The sequence below is a fragment of the Oncorhynchus tshawytscha genome, linkage group LG16, assembly GCF_018296145.1.
Source record: "Oncorhynchus tshawytscha isolate Ot180627B linkage group LG16, Otsh_v2.0, whole genome shotgun sequence".
In the NCBI taxonomy this organism is placed as follows: domain Eukaryota; kingdom Metazoa; phylum Chordata; class Actinopteri; order Salmoniformes; family Salmonidae; genus Oncorhynchus; species Oncorhynchus tshawytscha.
The window spans coordinates 38,525,438-38,537,670 of record NC_056444.1 but is presented as its reverse complement, the minus strand read 5'-3'; the positions used below and the strand labels follow the sequence as shown (position 1 = coordinate 38,537,670).

Sequence of the window (12,233 nt, the reverse complement as noted above, 5' to 3'; positions counted from 1 at the left end):
GACAACAAAAGCACTATTTTCAAAGGATTGTCATTCGAACGGCTAAATATAGACATTATGTCATCATTTATTTATGACTTAAAATATTTTCCTACTTCGCACAATAGCCCTCAAGAAAATGTAAAATGCTATGCACTTGCTGACTAAATCAATATATCAATCAAAATTATACTAAGATCATAAGTTCAATTATACAGACCTATGTGTATGCTTATGACCTCTAAACGGAGACCAAATTGTCTCCAACATGGGACCATAATTGGCTAAGTGTGTTTGATAAATTCATATTGGTCAGCATTAAAAAACACAATGTTTTATACAACAAATGTATTTAATGTCGTCTGTAGGCTATCATGGGAGACGGTTTACAATAATTTAGCATGCATCGGTATAGCCATTTTATAAATACAGTATACAAAAATAAACAAAGGACATTTTTCTGCACGTTAACAGTATATGACACAATTACATTAGTGTTATAGGCTATATCCACACAAATTCAAAACCATTAAACAAAATAAAATGCAAAGATGAATATCATGTCTGAATTTACAATTGGTCGCCCTATCAAAATAGTATGACAATAACACCTATAGTGGAGTACCTATGTGATTGTACTGGACATCAGGGTCCTAAACCAACTGGATGAAAACATGACATTGTCACATAAAACCATGCAATATTACAAATAGCAGACTGTACCTCAATACTGCATTCTAAAACGTCAATCTGACCTTATAGGGCCATTCTGCACACTGAATCTCAGTCAGGCATTGATCATTTAGTATTTTCCAAATTATTCTAATTACTTTCGTAATTTCCGGGTAGGTGATTGAAGGTTGTTATTACTGTACATGCAGCTGCAGTTAGGTGGAAAATGTAATTCACATTTAAGGAGTGTAGGACTATGGCTTTTCAAAAATACATGTATCCTTACCCATATCAAGTCTGTGGGCTTATATCACTGGTGTGGTTTCTATCGTCGTCCGATGAGCAATCCGAGGAGTTGTACAGGAAGTTGTCACCTTCATCATCGTCACTGTCCCTGAAGTCTCTTATTCTGTTACTTTTGGCAGAACTAGTCTTTTGATAATCCGTTTGATCCTGTCCGTCCGATTTCTCCTGTCCGTTTTTGTTGCTTTTCTTAGTTTCAGCCTCCTGTGCGGCTTGCTCTTTGGCCTTCTTGCTCCGTTTCCACTTCATTCGCCTGTTCTGAAACCAAATTTTCACCTGAAAATGAAAATAACAAATATAATTGAGACAATGTGTTTTATATGGTCGAACAATAATAGTTCGAGTTAATAGGCCGTTTCTAGATACGAGCCGTTCGTAATGGGCAGCACCTGGCCAGATCATAGAACACACAACTAAAGAACAGTGTTTTCATGTAAAAACGGATTGAATAGCAACATAGTTGTATGTTTCCCAATGGCTCTCAAACAAACATGTATTTGAAGCTCTTATATACCTGCGTTTCCGTCAGCATCAAGGATGTAGCCACCTCAAAGCGCTTCGGTCGCGACAGATACTTATTCAGTTTGAATTGATGCTCGAGCTCCAGTAGCTGCTGACTTGTGAATGCAGTCCTTGGTCTTCTGCACTTTCCAAGCAAGTTTGACTGGGCCTGAGCTGGAAAACAAAATGTAAGTTCATTTCTATACTCATGAGGTCAAGAAAAAAATTATATCAACGTGCGTGCGTGCTTTTACATTAGGCATATGCACGAGTTTGAATACATTATTCGATAGGCAGTAGACTGAGGCTACAATTAAACCGCTATATGCCTGAAAAATCCAATTATTTCTGCAAACAAAATGAATAATATTGAGATAACAATTTCCCTATACGATACATGGCCTATAACAATATGTACTTTTGTAATAAGCAGATTGAAAATGAAAGGATAATCATTTCAGGTTAAAATGGTTAATCAGTTGTTGAATATTAAATGGATAAAAGTTGATATTAAACTGATTTAAATGGAACATATAGAAAACATATATCCTTTGGGATATAAATGTGTTGTTTATTTGCACACTATGCAACCTTCTTAAGAAACGGGTTCAGGTCGAAATTGCCATAATATTGTTAGTATAACATCTAACATTGTCGGAGTATATATTCAGAGAGAGCTAAGCTATTTGCCACCTCATTTTAAACACATCTGTTAAAACGAACAGGAACAAAAAGCGCAGTATCTGGTTAGCAAACAGTGTGCCGGCTGCGAGTTTCACACTGTCACTTTCCCACTGTCCATTATATGTCCATTTTAGTTTCTCTCTGAAAACGTATCACCCATCTCCTCGCACCTTCACCAAGTCTTGAGTAAATACAGGCACCAATGGATGAATAATGTAAAATCCATCAACTTGCTCGCCAAGTGCGTATACAGCAAATATAATGTCAGCAGTTTTTTATTAGCAGTGCAAAAATAATTGTATAATTAAAAGCATAGACGATAAACTATGAAATGGCAGCAGTTATACTCACAATACTCACAATTAAAATCGGGCATTTTGGGTAGCATCATTCCCGCTGTGGAGACTCGCAGCCAGTGGTCGAGTTGAAACGTCCCGGCCGAGAGTTTGAGGGAGTCGCTGCATGGATGGTGGTGATGGGACCCATGCGGATATGAGTAGGACAAGGCAGGGTGCTGCCCGAGGGAGTAGGTATACATGGGGTGGCCGTAGAGAGCCTGGGGAGGGATCCCTGCGCTGCTCTGTGGATGTAATCCAAGCATACTGTGGGGACTGTTCAAGAAGCCTGGTTTAGGAATCAAACCAGAAGGGGAAATCCTAGGTGGAGACGGCGTCTCATTCCGTAAAGAGTCGGCATTCAATTCTGAGTTTGGTACACTTCCGGACGATGAAATGGAAGAGGATGATAGAGAAGTCACAAGCGCAAGCGGAGATGTCTGCACCTTCGGCGGGTCAACAGCCAGAAGCGCATCGATGCGGAAATTTTTGGATTTCTCCATTTGAACCAGTGTCCCCGTCGTTTGCAGACGTTGAACAGTTGTATCAAAACGATATTGAAGTGTCGTCGTCGTTCCACCTCTTACAAAGTTATGATCTCGGTTAAAGTGTGAGCAGTGAAACCAACGTGACACTTAATTCTTATTCGATATGGGATTGGTTCCACCCGTTTGGCATGGGGTTATCCCATTGGTCAATCCAAGCCATGTTTACAATGCGTTTAGTTGGCACATTGCATACCTCTCTAAGAAATGACCCGTCACACTTTGGGTCGATGGGGCACTTTTTTTTAGAAAACATTTTAATGAATGGGTTGGATATATTTGCATTGAACAATAATATGATATACATTTAGCTAAAGATGGATAGACTTGAAAATGTATTGAGAGTTTATTGACCTATTTATAGTCACATAGTTGAATTAAATTCCAAGTTGTGAAGACTTCAACCTATAATGTCGGGTGATTGCAACGGTGGAAATTTGCTCCTCCATCTTAAAGTAACTGTCCAGTGAAAATCTCACGTTTAAAAGTTAATACTATCTAAACTTATAGTCTACCCAAATAATGTTGTTGACTCATCCTCTACTCGCATTTGTAGCCAAAGCAAACTTGTATCTCAAACAGAGATTAGAAAAATGCTTGCTATATCCTCATAGAGGATGATGTCATCCTCCTGAAGAGGATGACCTGGCCAATCAGTGGTCCATGAGCTGGCCAATCAATAGGCTATTTTTAATGATCAGTATAAGCCAACACCATTCTGCTGATGGGGTATGCCCACAACATTCCGACACAGAAAAACTGCTTTTGACATACATAGGTACCATTTTTTGGAAGGAAAACTATTTGACTCATATTGTAATTAATTATAGATCATATTTCATAGAAATTTCAAAACACTGGACAGTTACTTAAAAAAAAAACTATAACCTATACTTTCCTAAGGGAAATTATTCAAATTATTTTGGGGTAGGCCGTTGTGAAGAGAATATGGCTTTCACAATATTGACAGCTAACGGAAGGCTCGTAATTGTACAACATATACACTGAGTGTACAAAACATTAGTAACACCTGCTCTTTCCATGACATAGACTGACCAGGTGAATCCAGATGAAAGCTACGTTCCCTTATTAATTTCACCTGTTAAATCCACTTTGATCAGTGTAGATGAAGGGGAGACTACAGGTTAAAGAAGGATTTCTAAGCCTTGAGACGGATTGTGTGTGTGCCATTCAAAGGATGGGCAAGGCAAAATATTTAAGTGCCTTTGAATGGGGAATGGTAGTAGGTGTTGGCGACCAGTTTGAGTGTGTCAGGAACTGCAACGCTGCTGGGGTTTTCCACGATCAACAGTTACCAGTGTGTATCAAGAATGGTCCACCACCCAAAGGAATTCCAGCCAGCAGCAGGTCAATGGTAAAAAAAAACAGGTTATTGATGAACAAGGACAAAGGAGGCTGACACAAATTGTGCAGAGCAACAGACTATAATGCCTGGTGATTGCAACGATGGAAATTTGCTTCTCCATCTTAAAGTAACTGTCCAGTGAAAATCTCAGTTTTAAAAGTTAATACTCTCTTTTAACTCATAGGCTACCCAAATAATGTTAGTGAACTGACAGTCCAATACAACATGGGTGCCCGAAGACCCAAATAAGAATGCATAACTTGCCGTACCTTGACACAAATGGGGGAAGCTGACGACCTTACAGAGTTCGACTTCTTTCAGCAAAAAACACTGGACACTGGATAATTGGTCTGATGAAATCTGCTGTTTCACACTGATGGGAGGACTACGGTATGGAGAAAACCACATGAGTACATGCATCCATCATGCGGCGTGTCAGGCTGGTGGTGTTACGGTGTGTTTTCATGGCACACATTGAGCCCCTTGATAAAAGTGGAGCAATGTTTGAATGTCACAGGATATATGAAGATTATTTCCAATCAGGTGAATCACCTTCATGGCAGCAGTGTATCCATCTGCAAAGTCATTTTCTCAGCAGGGTAACACCGAATGGCACAAGGCTAGGATTGTCTAGGAATGGTTTCATGAACATGACAGTGAAATCAGCTTACAGCAGTGGCCTGCCCAGTCACTAGATCTCAATCCAATTGAGCATCAGTGGGATGACATGGAACAAGCTATTTGAAGTAGAGATCCACTACCAGCCAACTTGACACAACTATGGGAAGCATTGGAGTCAACATGGGCCAGCATGCCTGTGGAACGCTTGACACCTTGTAGAGTCCATGTCGCGACAAATTGAGGCTGTTCTGAGGGCAACTCAATATTAGGAAGGTGTTTCTTATGTTTTGTACACTCAGTGTATGTGTTTCTTTCTGCAGTATAAGACAATGTGGGGAATCTAGGGGCCAGTGGATTCCTAACTTCAGTTCTGCGCACATACAGTAACTCACATTTGAGTTGGGAGCAAGCATTTATAATACAATTGTGGCCCAAAATCCGTAGGCCTGTTCAATGCATTTGATTTTGATGGCTTGTGTAGCCTACATGTACAGCCTAGTAATGATAGACATATTGCCCAAAATATTTTGGAAGAAGCCTATACAGTCAAATAATAGGCCTATTCATTTTCTATGCTTTGTTATTAATCATAAATTGTTCATGAAGAAAGTCACTTGCTATGGCTTTACATCACCTGCCCTCACATGGTTGGAGAGTTATTTATCCAACAGAACCCAGAGAGTGTTCTTCAATGGAAGCTTCCGAAACATCAAATATGCACAGTTTGGTATCTCTCAGAGCAGTTGCCTTAGGTCGTTGCTCTTCTCTATTTTTACAAATAATTTCCACTGGTCTTACACAAAGCTAGAATGACTATGTAATGCGGATGATTCCACACTCTACATGTCAGCACCCAAAGTCAGTGAGCTCACTAAAATTCTAAATAAGGAGTTAGTCAGTGTCAGAATGGGTGATTAATAATAAACGGGTCTTAATTAAATACATCTAAAACTAAAGGTATTGTATTTGGTTCAAAACATTCTCCAAGACCTAAACCTCAACTGGAGTTGTGTATAAAGGGTGTGATCATTGAACAAGTTGAGGAAGCTAAACTCCTAGGAGTAACATTGGATGGTCAATTATCATGGTCAAGTCATATTGACAAAGTTGGTGTGAAGATAGGGAGGGTTATGTCTGTTTTAAAAATATGTTTGTTTTTGACACAAAAATCAACTGTACTAGTTAGTTGTTAAGGCTCTGGTCTTGTTCCATCTTGATTACGGTCTGTTGATATGGTCAAGTGCAGCCAAGAAAGACCTAGCAAAGCTGCAGCTGGCTCAAAACAGAGCAGGAAGCCTTGCCATTAACTGCACATACAGAAATAACGTCGACAACCTGCATGGCTGAGGGTTGATAAGGTTTGACGAGATATTAACTACTTCTCTGCAGTTGTCACGGGAAATATTACTGTGATGAAAATGCCAGTGCCTGCAGAAAATGGCGTATATTATTATAATCAAATTACATGCAGCTCATGCACCTGTACATACCCCACAAGACATGCCAGCAGGGGTCTCTTCACAGTCCTCAAGTCCAAAATGAATTCACGGCAACGCACGGTATTATTATACAGAGCCATGATCGCATGGAACTCCCATCATCAATTACTCAAGCAAACAGCAAAATTGCCTTTAAAAAACAGATTAAACTTTGTATAATGTTAAAACGGGGACTGTGAAAGGACACACACACAAACACACACACACACACACACAGACACCCTCTAACACACATACTTTTTTGTTGTTGTATTGTTTGTACATCGTTGTATTTTACATTTTGAGACTGTTCTTGTCTAGCAGTGTCACACCCTGACCTGAGAGAGACTTTTTATGTCTCTATTTTGGTTTGGTCAGGGTGTGATTTGGGTGTCATTCTATGTTTTGTTTTCTATGTTTCTTTATTTCTATGTATTGGCCGGGTATGGTTCTCAATCAGGGACAGATGTCTATCGTTGTCTCTGATTGGGAATCCTACTTAGGTAGCCCCTAATCCCTCCTTCAGCGTGGGTAGTTGACTTTTGTTAGTGGCACTATAGCCCTGTGAGCTTCACGGTTGTTGGCGACATTTTAAGCAAAAGGAAAATGTACGCTCACCACGCTGCACTTTGGTCCACTTCTTTCGACGGCCGTGGCAAGCAGTGTCTCAGCATTTTGTTACTTGTCATGTTTTGTGTTATTTTGTGGACCCCAGGAAAAGTAGCTGATGCTTTTGCAAAATCTAATGGGGATCCAAACAAATGAATCACCACACCATGCAGGATATTATATTCCTGCCCCCCCCAAAATGTGATGTCACAAATGAGAAAGGGTCTATGCATGACCCAGAGACCTGAGCCCAACTGGGAAATTTAGCTAAGAGCCTGCCTTATGTCACTACCCAAATCCGAGAGTAGACTGAATACAGTTTGGTCTGCCCTGCACAATATAAATGTTAAATGTAACATCTTGATATGTAGGGCATATAGCCTCCTGGGACCCTGCAAAAAAAGGTCTTTATGTGAATGGACTTCTTTGTGTTTGGGGTGGAAGGAAAATGCAACCAATAATGGATATTTTAACTACATGCAATACATTTACCATAGTATTTTGGAACTCCTTTAATTACTCAAATTACATACTAGACTTTTCAAAGTGTATTCAATTATTAATAATTATAATGAGGGTAATACCATAATTTGAATATCTCTTTTGAACTCACGCGCTGCCCCCTGGATCTCTTCATGTACGCCTCTGCATGAACCTGTATTCACACCGGTACATAGATATTCAACATTCAAAGGAATATTTTGACAGTGTACTAACTGTTATCAAATTAGACGAAAATTGCATCCTTAGTCCTATATGGATCAAATGAGCGCGTAAAATATTAAGCATATAATCATTATTAGGTGTCATAGGTTCCATGTAGGCCTAGATATCTATAGCTCTGGGGGTGGTTGTCTTATGGTCTAATAAGCCACTTAAAGTTAATGGAGGAAGAGGTCGAAATTAGAATTATTGCTGTTGCCCTTAACCTGTCTCCCAATCAAGCTGATTAGTTTTTGTCAATTCATCAGCTAACCGCTATTGGGACCGGCGCAGTCTTTGCAGACTTTATTTGCTCAAGGGAAATCAACAAGTCACCGGGTAGTTCCAAGTAAACGATGACCGTTTAATTGGAAACCTTGATGATATCATGACCGATTACGGAATAATAGCCAAATCTGAGATTGATGTGGCATCCTGCAATAGGAGTCCACGTGCGCCACAAAATCAGAATGCCTAAACCCAAGCCTAAAAGACAATCAAATAATGTCAATGGGGTAATATTGATATTACTTTTTATCTCGCTCAGGTCTCAGATGATGTTCACCTTTTGCATTTCGAACAAGGACTAATTTGTATTTTTTTATGATGGCCTTTGAGATCCATTAAATGTTTTGAAATTAAATTTTTGCGATTTCTTAGAATTTATGAACAGCATCTGAATCTACGATTTGATCATTTCCTTAATATCTTAACAGTGCCACACCGTTTGATCTGTGCTTTGTCGCCTCCCCTGGTTTAATTTCATTAAGGGGCCACATGAATATTTCTATTAAAGCACCGGTGAAATATGAAGCCATTTAGTATTGGCCAACACCAATCACGGAGATGTATTGCCCCTTTTCATCACGTCAACAGGAGGGAAAATGTATATGGGACCCTGAGATGGAAGCAGACCCTAAAACCACAGTCTTTCCTGAAAGCTGTTAATTTGCGCCGTAATTACTTTCACAATTAACTAAAATACAAATCAAAGTGACAAATCGAGATAGTTTATATATTCATTACCCTCGGTAAATGTGTTCATTATAAAAAGGCAATTTAAAGGGACGTGCACTGTCTCTTTTATTGCAATAAATACATTCCATTAAATCGGCACAAATGACCAATGCCTTGAAATGCAGCTGGGACTGCTTTGAAACACATTTGTGACTCATCATTTTATCAATTTAAAATGTTCAGGAAGCCATTCCTTGGATAGTATTTCTCTCCTTAAAAGCCCTTGGACGATAGACTCCATTAACTAGACATCATTAGTGAGGAGATCACATTCCTGCAAGACTTAATTGCATATGATTTTTGTAGACTGCTGGATCAGAGTAGAGAACTAATTTCCCCGCAAAAGACGCAATATGTCTAAATGTCCTAAATTCAATATTGCAGGCTAATTTGTTGGGCACGTGCCATCAATTTTGTTTGGCTGCAGAGCCATATTGATAAGTTCTCTCAATGTCCTTCAGCATGAACCACTCAATAGAATGTAACTTGTGCTATATTAGGCAGATTTTTTCAATGAATGAAAATGATTCAAAACGTAAACGTTGTAGGCCTATTTAAAATGTCTGCTAATTTTATTTGGTAAACGTAATTATTGATATTAATACGTATTTATTGTTAAACTTGTCTTATTATTAGCTATTATTATTGGTGTTATTGTTGTTTAGGCCTATCACATAGTCATAACCAACAAGTAGTAGGCCTATATCATCAGCACCACCATCCACTATATCATCATCAACCTATAGCTCACCTGATGGAATTATACCTTAAGTTTACTTTTCTGTAATTCACGTTTGACGGTGAAACCATTTATTTTACGAACCCAACGAAAAATGTCAATTCCATGGAGTGATGGTCAACTCAGTCTGCTTTTGTGTGGTGAAATTTCCACGAAACGAGATGACAGTCGGATAGGCCGTTCCCCCATCACGTTAGACACAGTGACTGACGATCTGAAATGTTGTCTATGTACTCTTCTAACGTCTGTGTTTCCAATTGACACTGGACATGATTAATTGTGCACCTGTCAACGTGTTAAGTAACCTGTTAATTATTTAGTACAATTCATACAATTTGATCTCAGAACATGGTTATTTTAAGTTGCTAGGCCAACATGTGTTTTTTTTTCTAAGCGAGTGCCGCAAATGATAAATGTCCTATGATATGTTATTTCATTTATGAAATGGATTTTTACGCACAAGCACAGAAAAGCACAACGAATGGATGTGACAAAACAGGACCGTATTTAAACAGAACAAAGAATAAAGGTGGTTGAGATTGTAAGCAAGATACATCTTCGATTGGGCACTTGCGTTAAATTGATGTTGACTGCCTTCTTCTCAAAAACAATGGACATTGATGATGACGCAATTGATGAGTCATTTGTTAAGTTTCATCTCCCTTAATTCAACTATGATTAACACTAGGGCTATCACTACTTATACGTTTACATCAAGTGAATGAAAAATATACTAAAATGCACTTCTTGCTAAAAATGCACCCCCTAACATATATTTTGATCCATTAGGGGAAATGTAGTGAGGTGACATCCCACAGACAGTAAATTATGCTGATTTAATTTCTAAAGACACTTCTAACCTGTGGTCTTAAATTGATTAGATTAGATGTAGCTACAACAAGATACAGTCCAAGCCAGAGGTTTACGATATTTTGAAATGTGTATAGTCCCCATCTTGATTTATTGACTTGGTCCTGAGACAAAAACAAGCAAATATGTACATGCACAAAAGGTCATGGTGAGTCCCCTTATCATTTGTCCATTACTGTGCCAACTCTCAACAGCTACCCCACTGGTGACAGACGTCAATTCAACGTCTATTCCAGATTGGTGAATTCACTCTGGCTATCAACTCCGATTTCTGAGCAAAAAAGGGCCCCAAAAAAGAGTGTCCCAGAGCACAGAATAACTGATTATAACTGATGAATTTACGAACACGCAACACCAGTTGAATTTGACCGGTGACCATAAGGTGGCAGGTAGCCTAGTGGCTAGAGCGTTGGAATAGTAACCGAAAGGTTGTAAAATCGAATCCCCGAGCTGACAAGGTGAAAATCTGTCGTTCTGCCCACTGTTCATAGGCCGTCATTGAGAAGAAGCCGACTTGTCTGGTGAACGACAGCAAAAACATGTCATTCAATTGTTTCCAGCAGCACAGTTACAGTCACCAACGCTAGAAAACAGCCTAACCAACTCTCTTATATATGTTTTTATGTAACCTTATGTAGTCAGGGTGTGTAAAATGGTCAGAGTGAGGTGTTCTTGTGTTGCTCATTTTTGTCTGGAAGTACGCACGGATCAACCCTCGTCCGCAGAATCGTCCAGTCTGCGCTCTGAAAGCTCCGAGAGCGAACCGCTCTGAATTTACAAACGGACAATCTGACAACACTTTGAATTTACGAACGACCCAGAGCGCACTCTGACACAGTGGAGGCAATTTACGAACGCACCCAAGTGCATAGTGGACTCCCGAGTTGCGCAGTGGTCTAAGACACTGCACCTCAGTGCAAGAGGCGTTCGAATCCAGGCTACATCACATCACCGTGATTGGGCAGCCCAGAATCGTCCGGGTTTGGCCGGGGTAGACCGTTTTTGTAAAAAATAATTTATTCTTAACTGACTTGCCTAGTTAAATAAAAAATATAATAATTTCATTGAAATTAAGTTGAACAAATGTTGATTCAACCAGCTACTATTTGTGATTTTTCGAAATTGTTAAGCGTTTAAGATGGAAAAATGTGTGGGGGTTTGCAGGTAAACTGACAACTCAATGTCTGAAATTGTAACAATCAAAAAGGTATTTCTGACAATTATGATGTCTAACTGCACATATAAAATGTCATAAATGCTTGCCCTTCTTCGACATAATGGAGGGTGGGGAGTGACTTTAGTATCTCCAGGAGAATTATTGGATTAGTTCGTTCAATCTATTTTTAAACTGAAAAATGATTAAATCAATCAAAGACTCATACATCATTCTGAACAGAAATGGGAGATTGGGTGAATAGGAGCAGTTTCAAATCAAACTATAAATAGGACAGCCAGGGTCATATGTAGGGTATATGTAGAGAGACTAAATGCAACTTTGACAAGATTCTTCAGGTTTGACAAGCACACCGGTCTCCTTTCCATTCATGAAAGTATACAGTCAGTGCAGCTGACATTGTATTGCATACCATATAACTATTTATGTTTTCTCTCTTTTCTAGTTGAAGTGGAACTAGGCCCATGGTCTACTATTGCATTAGAAAGAATATCACCATATGTTGATTTGAATAGCAAATCCACAAAAATCTACTGTTTCCTGTTGATCCCCAGACCAAGGCACGAATGCACTTGGATTCTGCTTGAAGATGATCCAATAATGCCGAACAGTGTTTTATTGACATTGCATTCAGCGAA

The 12,233-nt window shown here is 39.2% G+C and overlaps 1 protein-coding gene across 1 annotated transcript; it reads right to left on the bottom strand.

The window, feature by feature from the left end:
* Positions 1-349: 349 nt before the first annotated feature.
* Positions 350-3,042, bottom strand: LOC112216563 (motor neuron and pancreas homeobox protein 1-like). The gene is made up of 3 exons (XM_024376548.1): positions 2,500-3,042; positions 1,469-1,629; positions 350-1,230 (listed from the first exon to the last, which is right to left on the bottom strand). The coding sequence occupies exons 1-3, from the start codon at positions 2,975-2,977 to the stop codon at positions 943-945; spliced, it is 927 nt and encodes a 308-aa protein (XP_024232316.1). The 5' UTR covers positions 2,978-3,042; the 3' UTR covers positions 350-942.
* Positions 3,043-12,233: the final 9,191 nt, after the last annotated feature.

Bases quoted from the DNA above. Each gene is read 5' to 3' on its own strand.
- LOC112216563 (XM_024376548.1), bottom strand. From the start codon at position 2,977: ATGGAGAAATCCAAAAATTTCCGCATCGATGCGCTTCTGGCTGTTGAC. The intron at 1,630-2,499 runs GTGAGTATTGTG...TTTGTTTTCCAG, and splicing joins CAAAATGCCCGATTTTAATT to CTCAGGCCCAGTCAAACTTG. The intron at 1,231-1,468 runs GTATATAAGAGC...TTTCATTTTCAG, and splicing joins TGATGCTGACGGAAACGCAG to GTGAAAATTTGGTTTCAGAA.